The 18,786-nt window shown below is 60.3% G+C and overlaps 1 protein-coding gene across 2 annotated transcripts; it reads left to right on the forward strand.

The window, feature by feature from the left end:
- The first annotated feature begins 235 nt into the window (after positions 1–235).
- LOC119112509 (F-box/LRR-repeat protein 7) lies at positions 236–18,505 on the forward strand. 2 transcript variants are annotated; one of them, XM_037236718.1, is made up of 5 exons: positions 236–396; positions 14,578–14,777; positions 15,051–15,708; positions 17,134–17,316; positions 17,723–18,505. In XM_037236718.1, exons 2-5 carry the CDS (start codon positions 14,625–14,627, stop codon positions 18,256–18,258), a joined length of 1,530 nt encoding a protein of 509 aa, XP_037092613.1. In that variant the 5' UTR covers positions 236–396; positions 14,578–14,624; the 3' UTR covers positions 18,259–18,505. The 2 variants fall into 2 exon arrangements, with proteins under 2 accessions (XP_037092613.1, XP_037092611.1); XM_037236716.1 differs by lacking the exon at positions 236–396 and adding an exon at positions 10,724–10,894.
- Positions 18,506–18,786: the final 281 nt, after the last annotated feature.

Below are 18,786 nucleotides of genomic sequence, written 5' to 3' on the forward strand. Positions count from 1 at the left end.
CAGTCGCCGGCCACGACCTGACCTGACCTGACCTAACCGGCGTCGGCGGCCGGCGGCACGGCGCCACGGGCACGCCGCCGTCGGGTGGCACGCTCGGGGCAGTGCGGCGCGGCTGTGGGCACAGCCTGAAGTGGCCCGCCAACTTAAAGCGCCGCCAAAGCGCGAGGTCAGAGGAGGCCGAGAGCGCCATCCGATTATGAGCGGCGAGCAGGCCCGGCCCGGGCAGCCAGTGTGTTGGTGGTGTGAGCCCGACCTGGCGCGCGGTGCTAGCGAGATCCGTGTGAGGTGAGGCCGGTCCCCTGTCACCAAGGCCAGCCAATTTCGCCCCGCGGTACACCCGAGGACCACCTCGCCATACGGACCTTGCTCTGCGCCCTGCCGTCTTGGTTTATGCAGGTAATTGGCGTCGGATTAATTGCTGAGCCCCACATCTGGCCTCTCTTGCGCCATTTCTGCTCCTGCAGCTGCCGGGTCGGATTTCTCCGTGGGTGGGTATCCTGATAAGAAATGGAACCAGCGACATTTGCGAGGAATGTGTTGTTCTGACCGAAATGAAATGAAACTGAAGGACAAGGGGTGTTGCACCGTGTCACTAAAACGCTTCAATGCAAACTGAATCGCATGTTATGTAACATCATCTTTGGTACGAAAGACGTTGAGGAGAAATACCCAACATGAGATAAAGGTTTTTTGTCTTGAGACCGAGCAGTAGCGGAGTCTTTGGTCACCAATGATGTACAATTTGTCTGGTGTAAAATGCCTGACACGTCTGGTTGTGCGGTAGGAAACTGTAATTTATATTTGCAGCGTTCGAGTGCACATGCTGCTACTCACTATGCCGCGATGCACTCTCCAGGTTTTGTGCAATCTCCAGTTGCAGTCTCCGTGCCATCCCGTGTCTTGTGCTGCCTGCAGCCGCAGTATCCATACCTGACACGGGTGTGGCGCAATCTTCAGTCGCAGTCTTGCTGGCGGTCCGGGTGTTACCTAGGTTCCAGTCATAACCACCAGGTGTTACCTAGGTTCCAGTCATAACCACCAGGTGTTACCTAGGTTCCAGTCATAACCACCAGGTGTTACCTAGGTTCCAGTCATAGCCACCAGGTGTTACCTAGGTTCCAGTCATAACCACCAGGTGTTACCTAGGTTCCAGTCATAACCACCAGGTGTTACCTAGGTTCCAGTCATAACCACCAGGTGTTACCTAGGTTCCAGTCATAACCACCAGGTGTTACCTAGGTTCCAGTCATAACCACCAGGTGTTACCTAGGTTCCAGTCATAACGACCAGGTGTTACCTAGGTTCCAGTCATAACCACCAGGTGTTACCTAGGTTCCAGTCATAGCCTCCCTGCCTGCCCGGTTTGTGCGCTCTTCGGTAACAGCATCCATGCCGGACCGGCTGTTGTGCAGCGTCCAGTTGCAGTATCCATGCCGGACCGGCTGTCGTGCAGCGTCCATTTGCAGTATCCATGCCGGACCGGCTGTTGTGCAGCGTCCAGTTGCAGTATCCATGCCGGACCGGGTGTTGCACAGCGTCCAGTTGCAGTTAATTCCTTGCCGAACGGGCGCATCTTTCTCACGGCGGATCGATCACGATCCCGCGCTAAACCTGATCGCGACTGGTCGACGCTAGATGCACCACAGGACCCGGTTGCCAAACGTCATGTTTTAGCCCCACCATCTCAGACTCGGCAGACGTGGTCGGGCCCGGTTTCCGACTCAATTCCTACCCGTGATACCCGGTATGGCGTCACCGGGCCTGGAGCCGGTGCGCGGCCGTTCCCGCCGCCGCTTGCGGCCAGCCCGGCGCACGGGCGGAAGACGCAGTTGGTCGGACGCTCCCCGGGCGTGTCCTCTCACTGGATCGGGCTCCCCGGACCGTGTCATCCCGCACTGGCCTCGGACGCTCCCCGGGCCTGTAATAACCGCGTGGGCCTCGGGCTCCCGAGATCGTGTATTCCCGCTCTGGACCGGGCTCCCCGAGGATCCGTGCTCCATCCCCCCACCCACTACTGGCTCGGGACACTCCCCAGGCCCGTGTCATCCCCCCGCACTGACTCGGGACACTCCCCAGGCGTGTCTCCCGCAGAATCGTACACTCCCGGCCGTTCATCCCCACTGGTGCTCCGGCCACTCCCCAGACCGTGTCATCCCACACTGGCTCGGACACTCCCCAGGCCGTGCTCATCCCGCCCCTGACTCGGACACTCCCCGGGCCGTGTCATCCCGCACTGGCTCGGACAATCCCCAGGCGTGTCACCCCGCACTGACTCGGACACTCCCCGGGCCGTGTCGCCCCGCACTGGCTCGGGCTCCCCGCTGCCGGACGAGTCTGGAGCGTGGCCGGCCTCCTTGCTCGCGCCCCGGCCTTGGTTCCCGGCTGAATTCCTGGGCAGCTGTGACTGCAGCTGGGTCCAGGTCATGACCCCCGCAACGATTCCCAGCTGGTGGGCTGGCGATCGCGGCAGCTGGGACTGATAGACGGCATGTTTTTATCGCATGCAACATGGGGCAGTGACAATGCAGATAGGAGAGGATCATTCGCGACGAAGGGAACCATGTAATTCGGTCGATAGCCATCAGCCTTTTACCGTCCATTGTGACTTTGTCCACTCCAGGATGGAAACGCAGTCAATGTTTGAGTCTGAATGTGGAATGGGTCTTGAGATTAACTAGCAATCTTTACCGTTGATTGGGAGAGCCGAAATAACTTGAGATAAGGTTTAGTCTTCCATAAACAAAATTTACGATGCTATTCCTCGATGGCATCTTTAGGTTGTTCTTGTCACTTTTTGGGTGGCAGTAAAAGGCAATTAAACCGTCGAAGACGCCACTTTACGTTTCCCATTCCACAGCCGCCCGCTGGTCTCGTTTACGATGGGCCGGATAAAACTCGGGACTTGTCCATGCAGACAACACAACTCATTAACTCAGATGCAAGGATCGTGACCTCGGTGGTTTCCAAATGCTTCTAAACAAACCCAGTTGAGGGAGACTCGTTACTGTCTGCATGACTCCGTAATGCCGGTCGCAATAAGTTATGGTCGAATGACGAATTTTTAGTTGTGCCTGTCTCCAAGATGCCTGTAGTATGAGCACATTCCATGAGCTGGCAAAATTCACGGAAAACATGGCATATACTGCCCACAACGATTAGTACTGGGCACATATTTGCAGAGAACTGGCGTCACATATATTTTTCGTTCGCATCTGTGCGGGTGTCCGGGCTTTTACCCTCGTCTTTGGAAAGCGCCACCGCCTTCACAACCGTGAGATACTGTCCAGTTTGGTTGATTGATGACCCAAAGAACTGACTAATACGAATACCTTGGCATGCAAAATTATGCACGCATCAAGCGTTCATGTTTTACGACTGTGAAGCCTCCATCAATTTTAGAAATACATTTCATATTTACGCTGCGTTGACCTCAGAGATCCGACCGTCCCAGGAAGGATGCAGATAGCTGAACATAAAGGTCATGAAGTTGCCGTGTTTGTCTCTCCAAGCATTTATTATCTCTATTCGGATGATGAAAAGAAGTCACAATAGTGCTAGGTTTCATGGCCACGTGACTTCATTGCCTCTACGGAGCCCCTGTCCCTTCCAATGACGTTATGTACGGTCAGCTTCCTCCGCCGCTCGATGAATGCCTCCTCCCCGCCCTGCCCCCTCGGCCCCGCGAATGCCTCCTCGCTCGGGTGGTCCTTGACGGCATGAGGCGCTGGCGTGCGGGCGGGCGGGCTTTGTAAGCAATGGCCGTGAACATGCAGTCCCACCAGGAAACGGCTGCCGTACATCAAGGGCCAGCGTGCTTCATCAAACGCCTCTTCGCCCATAAACTCCGGGTATTATCAGCATTAACCGGGCTGATGGTGGGCAAACCCGGCCGCAATGGAATCCGAAGGTGTCAACCTCGCTTTGCCGATGAAGATGTCGCCGCTCGCTGTCATCCTAATCAGGATTACGACGCACTGCAGGCCTATGTACTGGAACTTACGGCGCGGACTCGGCCTTGTGCTGAAAATCCAGCACATGTGCACGGCCCGCGCGGTGCACACCGGATGGATATATGTGGTCTTAGACCGAGGGTCCGCCGCTGCTCGGCTCGCGATGGCAATTTGCCAGGGGCTTGCAGGACGGTGCCTGCTCCGTCAGACTTGCACACTGTGCATTGGCCGGTTTGTCCAGCAATGTGTCGCACCTTTTTATTAATTAATTGTGCCATCATTTATTATCGGCTTATAACTTAGGTGACATTGCCGGGCGCATGCCAGCTCGTAGCATTTAAGCCAGGGTCCGTCTCATCCATTGAGCTGAGCTGACGCCGCTGCGGGTGCAGGAGCCCCGGCGACCATTCAGGAGTGTTGGTCGGCGGCGCGGACGCCCTGCGTCGCAGTCCGTGGGTGGCATGAGCGGGGCGCGGCTCTGCACGCGCGGCGGGCGCAGCGGCCGCCTGGCAGTGTCACGATACTGCGCCGCCGTGACCCGGCCGTCAGCCTCATTACGCCGCGCCCGCTGCAGGGGCGGCCGAGGCCCAGCCGCTTGTGCTGCTCCGCTGCAGAGTGAAGTGGCGCGCCGAGGCCGCGCGGGAGTGGCACTGACGTCACTCTCCGAGGAGCTGCTCCGGGGCAAGGTGCGCGTCCGCGCCGGCCCAGCGCTGCACTCGTGCCGCGTTTCCGAGGCTGGGAATTTTACATTTTCCACATCGGAGTGTCCAGACGGGGAAAGAACTGACCAGACAGTGTCAGATTCAGGGAATTGACGGCTTTCGACGCAGAAGTGAAGTGGCTGTCGCTGTTCCCGTTGTTGTCTCTGGTTGACACCATCGCATAATTGGTGGCAAGTGTTTTGGTGCAGAGCGTAGCTCTCGGTAGGTCTTCGGCTTGGAATCAAGCGCCAGGGCCCAGCCACCTCGAACATTGGATAAGGCTGTGTCTGTCCGTCTGTCGTTGGTACGAGGCAATTCTGCGCCGGGCAGGGGAGGGCGGCTCTTTTTCTGTCGTCGATCGGTGGAGGTCACGCAGCCTTGCTCGCCGTGAGGGACTGTGGGAGACTGTGGGAGGAGATCGGGCTCGCCGCGGGAGACTGTGGGAGGAGATCGGTCCGCTTGTCCTCGCTGTGTGAGGCGCAGCCGCCGTCTGTCGTCCGCTCTCCGCTGACGCAGACGGCGCCGCCCGTGTCCGGTTTCGGTGGCGCGGGCCCGGCGTGTACGCTGGCTGTACCGTTATCGCGGCCGTGCCTGTCCGGGCGGCGGCGGCCGCCTGCTGCGAGCCTTCTCCCGGCGAGGCGCAGCCCGGCACACAGACACACACACACACACACACACACAAACACACACACACACCACACACACCACACACACACAACCACACACACACACACACACACACACACACACCACACACACACAGACACAGACCAGCACAGACACAGACACAGACACGCACAGACACAGACACACACAGACACAGACACAGACACAGACACAGACACAGACACAGACACAGACCACAGACACATACACAACACAGACACAGACACAGACAACACAGACACAGACACAGACACAGACACAGACACAGCACACCAGACACAGACACAACACGACACAGACACAGACACAGACACAGACACGACACAGACACAGACACAGACACAGACACAGACACAGACCACACAGACACACACAGACACAGACACAGACACAGACACACACACAGACCAACACACACACACACACACACACACACACACACACACACACACACACGGCCGACAGACGAGGCCGGGCTTGCCCGAGAGCGACGGCAGAGTAGGAGGAGCGGCGAGAGAGGCCAAACCGCTACGTGCGCGCCGTTAATGGAAGCCCGGCCGCCAACAACAAACAAATCATGGGCGCCCAGCTGAGCAGCGGCCGCCGGTGGCTGGTCCGGTCCGGCTCAGCCCGACCCGGCCCGACCCGGCTCCGCGCGTGTTCCAGGAGCGCCGGTGCCGGCCCTTGACCTCGTCTGCCGCTGTTTGTTGGAGCCCAAAATGGACATGCCAGTCACACACGCACCGTGTCTAGTACTGCCGGCTGAATTCGAATGGATGCGCACTGTCATGATTGCGTTGTGAATGCTTATTTGACCTACAAATCACGGATGCGCACGGTCTTTTGAAATTGTCGTATGGTTGTGCCATAAGACGGAGGCAGAATCAAAGCCACGCTCCTGGTTGGAGAACAGTATACCTCCATTTCACATCCCGTTTTGTTGCGGTATTGCGTAGCGGTTGCACGCGCGTCCCTGAGCACATGTGATCACCGTGATCACGAAGTGCGCCTGACCTCAGCCTGACTCTATCCTGATCCCGTTTTAGCGCTGCATGTGTGGCGTTATAGTTCAGTTGTTGGAATCCCGGCGCCGCCGATTGGACCGGCGGCTGCACGGCTTCCAGTGCAGCCGGAGCAGCATCTCTCCCTGCCGGTGACTGCCGGTGGGCCAGTGACGGGCTCTTTTCGTTGCCCGGCCTGCTGGCAGCGGCATGCTGGAGCCTCACCCCCGGCCGGGGGCCACCGGTCTCTGCACGCCGCCGTCGATGATCGCTGACGCACCGTGGCGTGGTTACTGGCGGAGTCGGCACACAGCGAGTGACCTAATGGCCTTGGTGGCAACTTCGCGAAATGCATGACGTCAGGCAGTGTGTATTGCAGCAGCGGGGCGGATCTGGTGTGTTGGTCATGCTTCCATTTGATTCCAGAGCATTCGTCGTAATATTAACAACAGGCAATTTGCCGTTCAAACACGCAAAATTGAGTCCCGAGTTTGCACGTCAACGACCGAATGACTGTGTGTTTCTGGGATTTCTGAGGAAACCTCGGAGATCCCAGAAGTACAGAGAAACTCACCTGTGATGGCGTGGGTCGCAATGTTCGAACGTTCCAAACTCGCCGCGCGTATTATGCAGAGGGTAGATATAAATTAATGCTACCGTAATTTTGTCTCTTCGCCGGCCTCCACACGCGCAATTCTTTGGCAACTTATCTGTTGCCCTTTGACCTCGGACTCTGACATCTGACCTGCCCGGCCGATTTGCTAAGCCCGAGGCGCCGAGATTCCGGATCGATCGCCGCCCGGCTCGATGCTGATTGGCCGATCCGGAGCAAAGGGAGAAGTAACGGGCAGTGAATCCTGAACCGGGAATATAGCGTGAAAGAGCGTCGACATCCCTGCCGCCCAAGTGACCGAATATTGAAGCACTGCAGTATAATCAAGCGGGCTCTGTCTGTAATTGCGCGCGGGCGTTCGCCGGACACAACGCCTATCCATATTGCTCGTCTTGATCCAGGCCGTGTGGTCGGTTGGCCCCGTGCCGTGGGTGCGCCCCGCCCACCCCACGTTGTGCAGTCTTTCGAGTTTCGGTCCAGGTCCTCCGGCCCCGGTGGCGGAGACGGAAGTGTTAGCCTCCGGTGTAGAGCCTGAAAGGCTTTTATGCAGAGCTTGCACCCAAAGTTAGTTTTCTCTCTTTTCTAAACCCATACACACACCCGTAACTTTTTCCATAGCTTGCACCTACCCCAACAGCCCACCCCATATGGGCACCCATGGGTTTACCCAAGGCCCGGTTTACCCAGCCTGTGAATTCCTTTACCCAGGCGGATGGTCACGTCCCAAGCGGCCTCGGCCCGCTCCCTGCATACACACACAGTGGCCGGCCGGTCCGCCCGCCCACCGCATGCCGGCCGGCACGCGGCACCCGCCGGCGGCCGCCTCCGGCGCCGGAGTGCCAGGAATGCCACGAGGCCTCCCGGGGCTGTTCAGTGCGGACCCATCTGCACTGTTTGCCGCCGACGCTGAGCCTGTAATCACGAGCGCCGTCATCGTGCTGGCGCTGCGCTGTCGACCTGCGCGGCTTTGACGGCCACGCACTGATATCCGTCACAGCTCCGAGTTAAAAGCCACGGCAGTCGGCCGTCTCACCTGTCCCGAGCACGCGCGCGGTGCCGCTGGCCAGTCACCACCTGCCGGGCACGGCGCTCCAGTCCGAGGGCCCACGCGTCGTCGTGTGCCTTGTTTGTCAGTCGAGTGGCCTGGGCGGCTGTTATCAGCAGCGGTGACAGCCGGCCGTGGTCAACAACACTGCGCATTTATATTCGGCTGTTTTAATGACGCATTGCAACAGAACCCGCCACTCACCCGGTGCAGGCCAGCGAGCGATGGCAGCCGTCGCCGGGGCGGCTGAAGCCCATCAGCGGCTATCGGTGCGTGCTATCGGATGTCGCACAGCGCTGTCTGGAATATCAGGGGCGACAAGTAAGATGACAGATCACAGTGGCGTTGTCGTTCTCGCCGTAATCAATTCGCAAGCTCGACAGACAAAACAAGGTTTTTGTGAGTGCGAGCCCCTTCACGAATCTATTGTGGTGCAGTCTGACGCCTTTTTCATAGGAACAGCGCTTGCGGCTGGGCTCTGGTGGTGACCAGTCGTTGTGCCGGGTGAATTAACCCACCTGAAACCTCGCCACGGAAGTTCGGCTTGATTTGCGCCATAAACCCGGCTTCAGTGCGCCGTTGGTGTTCCTTATCTCTCGAGTAACGGGGGTGCGGGTCAGAAGTCGACCATTGCGGCGCCGTTGGCGGCGATCGAGCCGCTCCGGCCGGCCGTGGCTCGGCGAGAGGTCGGCCCAGGCTCTCAGAGGCGGCGACCGGCGACGAGGCTGGTCCTGGCGCCGATCAGAGGTCAGCGGGACTTCAGAGGCGGCGGCCGACGCCAAACCCCGGTCCTGGCGCCGGTCAGAGGTCAGCAGGGGACCCAAGAGGCGGCGGCCAGTGCAGAGGCTGGCGCTGGAGCCGAGGCCGCGGCGCACAACGCTAGTGCGGGTGTCCGCGATCGCTCGGCATCGGCGAGCCTCCCGTCCGCTTTCTACTCCCTCCTAATCACCGACAACAGCCATTCGGGTCAAACAATCTCTTGCCCATAATCCGGCTTCAGTGCTGACGTCGCGGTGAGGCGCACGCCGGGGGCGGCGCGGGCCGTGGCCACTTTCCTGCGACCGGCGCGCCGCGCCGCCGCCGCGGCCCGCATTCCATCCGTGTCACGTGACCACGGCCGCCGGTGAGCGGCGACCTACTGGGCGGCGCGGCGCGCGCACTGCGTGCCCGATCGGCGCCGATCACGTGGGCCGACGCCGCTCGGGCTCGCGCTCGGCCCGGTCTGGCACGGTCCGCGGCCGCGCAGCCGCCGCCGGGGGCGTGGCAGCCTCTGACGTCCCTCCGATGATATGCGGCGCTCTGATAGAGGCCGCAGTCGTAAAATCCGGCGCGGTTTAATATGGCGGATCGGCTGACTGGCTGCAGCGATGCCGGTCGATAGATGCCGATTGGCGGGTTGCAGGCCGCCGCCGCCGCCGCCGCCGCCGCCGCTGCCCTCGTCCGCCGACTCGGCCGACTCGCTGCCGCTCTCGGGCGCTCCTGCCGGGGTGGGCCCTCCTCCGGAGAGCACGGGACACTCCTCCAGCCGCGACGCGGCCCGGCCGACCGGCTGCGGCAGCGCGGCGAGCGCACCCGGCCGTGCAGCCGGACGAGTCGCCGACCGGCCAGATTGTCGCTGGAATGTCGTCCGGCGGCCGCCGCCAACCCGTCCCTGGCGGCGGCACCGTGTGAAGTGGCCCGCGTTCGTCGCCGCCGGCCGGCGGGCCCCGGCGAGCCGGGTCATTCGCGGCCCAATTGTCGCAGGCGAGACGGACGGCCGTAGCCTCCCGAGCCGCGCCGGGCCGGCCCGCTGACGTGGGCGGAACGGGACGCGGAACACGGAGGCCGTTGCTCCCGCGCCGTGTCAACTTGATAAACTGCGTGATTCATTATGCATGCCGAGTTCACAACGACGCAATTTGGCGCACACGTGTGAACATGGTCCACCGGTGTGTGCTGTCACTCCCGGTTGGCTGAGAAACTTGCCGGCAAGTGCTTGGTGTGATGTATGTGGCGTGCGTGTGTGTGGGTATGTGTGCGCGCGGACGGAAGTGCCGCCAGAACACACGCACGCGCCGGCAGCCGAGCCGTTGCTCGTCCTTGGCCGCCGCTGTGTCGCTGCAGACTGTCATGTTTCCGCCGTGTCATAAGCGGCGCCGCGTTTTCTCCCGTTCACGCCTGTCCGGCACCGGCGCCGTAATCCGCGGAGAGGACCGGCCGCCGGGTTTCCTGTTTGTCGGCCGTAGCCGCCGGCCGACTCTGCGGCTCGCGCTGGCAGTCTCGCCGGCCGCCCCGCCCGTGCAGTACCGGGCCCGGCCGCACGCTAATGGCCCTTGGCCGCTCGGAGGCGCTGCAATCTGCATACCAGGCGTCGGCGATTTATGAAATAACCAGCCGGAATGGGTCGGCTGCCGGCGCGTTCCGCGAAGGCCCGGTGCGGGCGCGCGGCGTCCGGCCTGCTGGCTGCAGCCGGGGGAGAGGGCGGCCGCCTCGCCGGCCAGCGATCCCGACTGGCGATAGCCGGCAGATGGCGACACGGGCGCCGCGCGTCCGGCGCTGCGGCGACAGCGCGCCGCGCCGGGGTCGCGCCGCCTTCCCACGCCGACCCCCGGCCGGGGAATGTGGCGCCGGCCGGCCCATTGTGCCGCCGCGCGGCCGCCGCCCGCCGCGGACGGGCCCAAATATGCGGCCGAGGAATGCGCCGGGCGGACGGCGGCGGCGGCGGCGGCGGCGGCGGCGGCCGGCCCCGCAGTCGTTCGGGTCCGGTCGCCGAGGACGCAGTGCGAGGGAGCGAGCTGTCAGCGCTGCGGCAGACATGTCGGTGCTGGAGCAGATTCGGCGGCAGGTGGGCCACTTGGGCCAGAAGGGGCGACGCTGGGACGGCGGCCGCGGCGACAGCGGCTACACCTCGTCCAACCACTCTCGGCAGACGTCGCTCGGTGAGGTTTGCCCCGCGGCCACCGCTGAGACGCTGCCGGGCCTGGAAACCTCACCACCAGCCGGACCGGCATTGTGGTTGAGGTCGCTGGCCGGGCTCCGTGTCCGAGTTCAGCAGATCTCGTTAGGGGAGGCGTGCATGTGCTGTTGAATTTCTCCGTTACGAACCATGCTCGGTCTAAAACAGCTTCGCTGCAGTCTGTTTTACTAGCGTGCTGCTGTCATATGCTACCAGATGGCGGTTTGGGCGATCAGGTCGTCATTTACGCCCACGTCACCGTCATGACCTTCTTCTCTCTCCTTACAACCCACATCGCATGACGCGCTGATAAAACGAGCTCATTGGATTCAGATACTGCAGTTAATATCCTTTGGCCCGTAGTCTGCCACCGTTCAAATTACCGGTTGACATACAGCTCATAAGGTCTTTGTTCCGAAGATTTGTGACGAGCAGCTTCTGTAAGGGTTTGAAGGGCCTCGTCCTTTTCGAATGGAAGTGAACCAACAGAGCATCACTGGCCACGCCCAGATGCTTAGCATGCGCTGCGGCATGCTCCTCGTCCGAGCGCCTCCAGCAGCGTGGCTCACCGTTGCTGCTAATTGGCTGGGCTCTTGGGCTATGCGACTCCTCCGTCACAAACCACATAACCGCATAACCCCGCCCGGCGATGACTTCAGCCGCCAGCCAGGCGTGCGTCTCTTGTGCGCCGCATCTGTCATCAGCCAGACGCCAGTCGCACGAGTTGCGGGCGGGGGTCTGCTGCCCTGCTCCGAGCCCAATGGCCGCCACCCGGCTGGTGTCGTGAGCGCCATTTAGCGCGGAGTGTCGGTTTTCCTGCCATTGGTGGCGGCGGCTGGAGGCATTTTTGTCACGCGTGTGTGCCCCGTTCAGCGATAAGAGCCTAGGTTGGTAGCTGCTGGTGATACTTTGCTCACATATTTGACAGCCGGCGGCATTTTTGCCACATGCGCTGCCGCCGCCGTCGCATGTAATGCACTGGCACGCCACTCTGAGCGCTTCACATTGCACCGAGCGACAGATTTCATGCTGGATACCGGGCAGCAAGCGTGCTTGCCACCAGGGCCGCTCACACTCTAACGCCCCGGCGCCCGTCACGCCTTGGTGGTGGTGCGTGGAGTTGGCGATGAGTTATTGCTGTTTGGAACGCCCCGATCGTGTACACCAAACACGACGCGGCAGGGATGATTTGCACAGTCTTGCTCGTTTGGGAAGACCAATGGTTTGTATGCTTGATGCCGGGGAATTGACATTTCCGAACGTGTTCCCACGTAAACGTTACAATTTGAGTTACGTAAGTATGCTAACGGCGTTCTAAACAACACAACAAAGAAACGCGATCCATCGTGCGATTCAAATAGATTGTCGAATTCGTGGAGCGTTTGCAGTTTGGAACAGATCGATTGAATGACCTAAAAAGGAATCATTTGAGGGCATTCTAAAAATACAGTTATTGATAGCTGAAGGGAAAATGCCGTAGGTATGAGTCGAGTTAAAGAACAAGGTAAAACGGCTTTAAAATGTTTTCAGCTCTAGCAACGGGATCATTGCGTCCTTGTACCGTTATGAATCAGGGCTCTGGAGCTAATCGAACGATTGGTTGGACGCATGCCCAATGTTAATGACTCTGATATGTATTACCCAGTATTGCTTGTTGGATTGCGCTGTTGGTGGCTGTATTAGAAGCTGGACTATGAGCCAGATATGTCGTCCTTGTCGTAAAGCGTAAGCCTGCGTGAGATCCTGACCCGTGCCTTTATATAGCTGACTGGAGGCTGGGGCGCTCTGATTGCGTACGTGTGCTCCAAACAATCCATGAAAGAACTGATGCAAGCAGACGGCAGGCGGCGAAATGCTGCTGGCGCTGAAGTAATGGTCTGTGCACAGCACCTGCGGCCTCCTGAATGAGCGGCTAGAAACCCACGCAGGCGTACGTAATCAGAAATGCAGCGCAACCGAGTAGATCAAAGACGCTTACGGACTTAAGTCCAAATGCCTGCGGCCGTTGTTGGTGCATCAAAGTCGAAGGCGGACGATAGAGTTTGACGCCAAACAGGCTGGCTTCCCCTGCCTCGCGACCTCTAGAATCCTGCCGAGCCTCTCCACTTCTGGTCACAGATCACGGCAACTTCCGAATGGCACCGTGTTCCGGCCGTGGCGCAGCCGAGGCCGCAGCCGCCGCCTGCGCACCTGGAAGCCGGCGCGTGTCGCTCGCTGCTGTGCGACCTTTGGCTCACGGCGCGTCTTGTTTTGGAGCCCGGCCGCGTCGCCGGTCGCCGGCCCGCGCCGCTCCATCGGTATTCGGGCCCGTCTTTTGTGCCGTCACACCAGTCCCCCGCCCGCTCCATTGTACAGTTGTTTTTCCGAGCCTGCACCCCGCAGCCCACATACCTGGGCTGGGTGCGTCACGTGACTGCATTCCGGGCGCCTGCGCAGGGGCGTCCCTCCGCTCTTCTCTTTTGCTCTCTCTCCCTCTCTCTCTCTCGCTCCCTCTCTCACTCTCTCTCGCTCTATCTCCCCCCCTCTCTCTTTCTCTCTCCCACTCTCTCTCTCCCTCTCTCTCTCTCTCTCTCTCTCTCCCTCTCTCTCGCCCCCTCCTCTGTCCGCCGGCGGCTGGTTATGCGGACAGCCGGGCGTCCCAGTTTTTGCTCAATCGGAATGAAGATAGACTTGTTGTGACGCGCTGGGAACACGAGAAACCGCGGCCACCACATCGGTCTTCGGGCCCGCCTGTGCCAACAGGCATAGCTGTGCCGGACGCGGAATGCAAGCGACGTCTTGCACCCTGTGACTAGGCTCGACAAGCTGATGAAGCAGGCCTTGAATCTGTCGGTATGCTTTGTATACGGCAGCCGCCATCCGGAGTCTAAGCTCGCGTCGTATGCGTCACTTTTTTGTGGCGTGCTGTGTCATTTCCGGCTGCGAGTGATTAATGGGGGGATTTTTAAGGAGCGCGAGGAACGCCTGGAGATCACGAGTGGGGCCTTTCTCCGCTCTCTTCTCGCATGTCTGTCGTTCTCACCGGATCTGCAAGTACCCGTCCGACGAGTGTAATCTTACGAAGGTGGAAAATACGACACGGTGCCTGGAAAATACGACACGGTGCTCATTAATGATACTGTGAATCTACGAGCCTATGATCATACTGTGTGGGGAGAGTGCGAACCAATGTCGGCAGGTACCGCAGACTTTGCAACGTAGCTGGTTGGCCCAACCCATGCCAAGGAGCTTTCATACATGTACCCAGTTGGTCCAGAAGCCAGCTGATATCATTGCACTCGGACTGCTACTTAGACTTCGTTGATGCCTCAGCGTTTGGAATTTCCGCCTTGATGTCCGGCATTGCGAATCCTGTGTGACCCAGCACCATGAGTCATACAACGCTGAACATCTGTTATTCCACGTAAAGTCCTGCGTGTTTCCTCGTCACAAGTGCCAGTCGGACGTGAGCGTCCGTTTTAGGCGAACCCGGAGTGCCCCTGTGAGTGACCGCCGCGACCGTCCGCCTGGCACGTGGGCCTTCGGTCGTCGCGAGCGACGCTAAGAGCGCCGGCCGTTAGCGGCCGCTGCGCACGTCCGCCGCGCGGGACTGCTCTGTGCGCGGTGCGGACGACCTCGCTCGCCGGTGGGTGTGGGCCTCGCGTGACCGCCGCCTCCTGCCCACAGACACGGGCGCGACGGTAGGCGCCGAGCCGTCGCCGCCGCCGCCGCAGATGGACCCGCTGTCGGTGCCGGCGCCGCCGCCGCCGTTCGACATGTCGACGGTGGCGGCGGCGCTGCCCGGCCACCCGGGCCTGGCGCGCGCCAAGACCGACGGCGAGACCTGCCTGGGCGGCCGCATGTCACCCTCCGTCTACAACCACAAGGTCAGTGGCCCGCGCGCGCGCGCGCCGCGGCCGTCCGGCGACAAGGGCGCCGGGTCCGCTGCAGAGCCGGCCGGGCCGACAGGGAGCGCCTCCCGCTTAGATAGCTGGCTGAGATGGCCGCGCGCCGGCCGGACGGCGGCGTGCCGTGTTGGTCGTGTTCGGCCGTCGCCTGTGCATCAGAAGTATTGGCCGCGGCTTCTGGAGCGTTCGGCGGTCTCGGCGCTGGCGCGTGTTGGCCTTGCGCGTCACTGACCGGCCGCCCCGTGCCCACAGCTGGTGCCGGCGCTGCACGGTCGCGCCTCGCCGGCCTATGACCTGGGCTACCACACGCTGGTGGCGCGCACGACCGCGCCCTCGCCTCGCCAGTCGCCGTCGCCGTGGGCCGAGCTGGCGCCGGCCTACCCGCGCGGTGTGACGCCGACTCACTGTCCGCGCGACTCGCCGCGGCCGCAGCTGCCCGAGCCGCCGTCCAACACCGAGCTCATCCTCACCATGTTCAAGGGCAAGCGGCCGCACAAGCCGGCGCCGTTCGACCGGCTCTCGGACGAGCTGATCCTGCATGTCTTCTCCTACCTGTCCACCAACGACCTGTGCTACTGCGCGCGCGTCTGCCGGCGCTGGTACTTCCTGGTGTGGGAGCCGCAGCTGTGGACGAGCATCACGCTGACGGGCGAGACGACCGGTGCCGACCGCGCCCTCCGCCAGATCGTCAAGCTGCTGTGCCGCGACAGTCCGGGCACGCTCTGCCCAGCCGTGGAGCGCGTGCTTCTGAACGGCTGTGCGCGCCTGACGGACCGCGGCCTCTCGCTGCTGGCGCGCCGCTGCCCGGAGCTGCGCCACCTGGAGCTGCGCGGCTGCGCCAACGTCAGCAACCAGGCGCTGTTCGAGGTGGTCACGCACTGTCCAGGCCTCGAGCATCTGGATGTGACCGGTGAGTGCGCTGGACGAGGTGTCGAGGCCGCGCCGGCCTGAACCTCCACGTTCGGGGCACTACTTCAGGTGCCGTAGGCTGGCTCAGGGCTGTTTTGACGTTGATGCACCAACTGCGTCTGGATGGGGCGTTGGTTGCGTTTCATGGTTACTTTTGTCGCGGTGGGTGTTTGAATTTGTTTCATTTTTACCTATTTCACGATAGCGTTTTGAGCTGAAACTCACTTTTAGTTCTATCGCTATTTATTTAATACGTTATTTAATTTCGACATCGACGTCATCACCCATGTCCACAGCTTTCTTCCGAACGCATCTCAGTCGTTCTGCTCATTATTGACCAGTGGTTAAAGTCTTGTGAATGACCTTCGACGCAGCGCGCATGAATGCTGTCCCACTACTGATGTACGCATCTGTTGGGTTTGTAGCAAAAGTCATTCGGGTACACCAATGCACCGCGTCGTCGTTCCCACTGACATAACGGGGTGGGCGTGAAATGACCATTGTAGTCGACGCGCCCTAAAACACCAATATACAACAACTGATATCACGGATCGGACTTGCATGCTGAGCAGCCGCGGAATGGTCTTTCATGCTTGCAGGTCGTGGCGATAGTACTAAAAAACATCACATGACTGAGAGAGAAACTAGCTGATTTGAGCTTTCGTGTTGTGGTAGCCGGAAAAGTGGCGATAAATCAAGGCCACAGCGTCCCAAACTTTTTTAGTGGCGTCGAGGTGAAGTTGCTAACGAGCCGACTGAATGACGTCAAATCGGGCTGTGCTGCCGAACTGAAACCGGTTCGATCAAAAGCACGCATTGGAGTGACCCTATCTTGCTGAATCACTGACATTTTTGCATTTTGCTTCATATAGTTCCAATTGCTTTTAACATTTTGGTCGATTGGGATCTCATGGCCAAATTGGCTGAGATGAATGAGAGTAGCCTCGCCTCAGAACAATGTCTCATTACGAAATACTCCACTCGCTCATCTCAAACGCAGCAACAGATTGTGCCCACCACATCGGTAGATCATAGTCGTGCAGGAACGCTATGACGTCACGAGTGACGCACGCGTCTGGCGCCGCCGGCCACCGTCGTGACTCCGGCGCCGCGGCGGATGCCGGCCCAGCGCCGCTGCGCTGGCGGCCCGCCGAGGTTCCGGGGCTCCGCTGTCCGACGGCTGTCGGTCGACGGTTCGCTGACGATCGGCCGAGGATCCCCCGGGGGTTCGCGGGCGGTCCGCTGACGGTCCGTTAACGGTCCGCTGACGTCCGTCCGCTGGCGGTCCGCTCACGTCCGCTGGCGGTCTGCTGACGCCCTCTGACGGTCCGCTGACGTCCGCTGGCGGCCCGCCGAGGTTCCGCCGGGGCTCCGCTGTCTGACGGCGGTCGGTCGTCGGTCGGCTGACGGTCTGCCTCGCCCCCAGGCTGCCACCGGGTCACCTGCATCGACTTCAGCGAGGTGCTGTCCAGCGTGGACCGCCAGCTGAACCTGCAGTACGTCGACCTGACCGACTGTCATAACCTGACCGACGCCGGCCTCAAGGTGATCGTGCACAACTGTCCGCAGCTGCAGCACCTCTACATGCGCCGCTGCGAGCAGGTCACAGGTGAGAGAACGCGACGGGCGGCGGCGACGCAAGGTGTGGCTGGCGCAGGGGGTCCCAATCTCGGGTGGGTGGGGCAGGGCTGCTATTTAGAGTGGAGTTATTGGGTGGCGTTGAGATTTAATATGCAAACTGTTCCAGGAGGTGAACTTCATGTGTGTTGCTTCGCCCAGGTGTTTCTGTCAGGGCTTCTCAAACACTCGAATTTTATGTATGCCGCCGAATCGCTGTCTCCCATGCAATCGTGTTACGTTTTTCCGTGTTGTATGACCGTACCAAATGGCCTCATGGAGCCCCCTCAGCATGTGCCAGTTCCTGGCGACGCTGGCCGCCAGAGCACACCTCTCGAACACAGGCGCGGGCCACCGCAGCGCCACCGCTAACCACGCCGTCCCCCCGCCTCCTGCAGACCTGGGCATCAAGCATGTGCCGAGCTATTGCGTCAACCTGCGCGAGTTCAGCATCTCCGACTGCTGCCGCGTCACCGACTACGGCCTGCACGAGCTGGCGCGGCTGGGGCCGACGCTGCGCTACCTCAGCGTGGCCAAGTGCGACCGTGTCTCCGACGCCGGCGTCAAACAGGTGGCGCGCAGCTGCTACAAGCTCCGGTACCTGAACGTGCGCGGGTGTGAGGCGGTGAGCGACGCGTCCATGGAGGTGGTGGCGCGCTGCTGCCAGCGGCTGCGCGCGCTTGACATCGGCAAGTGCGACGTCACCGACCACGGCCTCAAAATGCTCTCGCAGAACTGCCCGAACCTGAAGAAGCTGAGCGTGAAGAGCTGCGAGATGATCAGCGACGCCGGCATCAAGTTCATTGCCTACTACTGCCGAGGCCTGCAGCAGCTCAACATCCAGGACTCGCCCATTACGCTCGAGGGCTATCGGACGGTGAAAAAGTACTGCAAGCGCTGCATCATCGAACACACGAACCCCGGCTTCTTCTGAAGCCGGCTCGTGCTGCGCTGTTACGGCCAAGTGATATTATTTATTTTTGTTGAGGCGCGTGTCCGCGTGGTGCTTTGCCGTAGTGAGCCATGACCAAGCGATGCCGTGTTGTTTTAGAATTGACGTGTCATATGCGAAATGCCAAATATTTGTACATACCGCGCTTGAAGTATATGTGTCGTTATAGTTGCTGAAAGTAGCTTTTACGCATCTAGTTCGAGCATTGAGAATATACACACCGTATCAACATGGAGTCTTAAGGTACCAGAAACACGACCAATGCCCGCATTGGCAGAAAGTTTTTCTCAACTATAGGGAAACAGTGGTGGGCGATGGGGAAACGTCAGAACTCATTTATTTTGTCATACGGTTACTCATGCAAGGACATGCCTGGTCCTTTGATTCTTTGATTTGTATCAGATCAGTTTCACTACCCCGTTTTCCTGTGGCCAGGAAAGTGTCCTAAATATATCCAGCCTTGTGATGGTCGATATATGTGCGATCTACCTAATATGCACTGGACGCATC

This window comes from Pollicipes pollicipes, unplaced genomic scaffold (assembly GCF_011947565.3).
Source record: "Pollicipes pollicipes isolate AB1234 unplaced genomic scaffold, Ppol_2.1 Scaffold_7261;HRSCAF=8764_pilon_pilon_pilon, whole genome shotgun sequence".
NCBI classification, from domain to species: domain Eukaryota; kingdom Metazoa; phylum Arthropoda; class Thecostraca; order Pollicipedomorpha; family Pollicipedidae; genus Pollicipes; species Pollicipes pollicipes.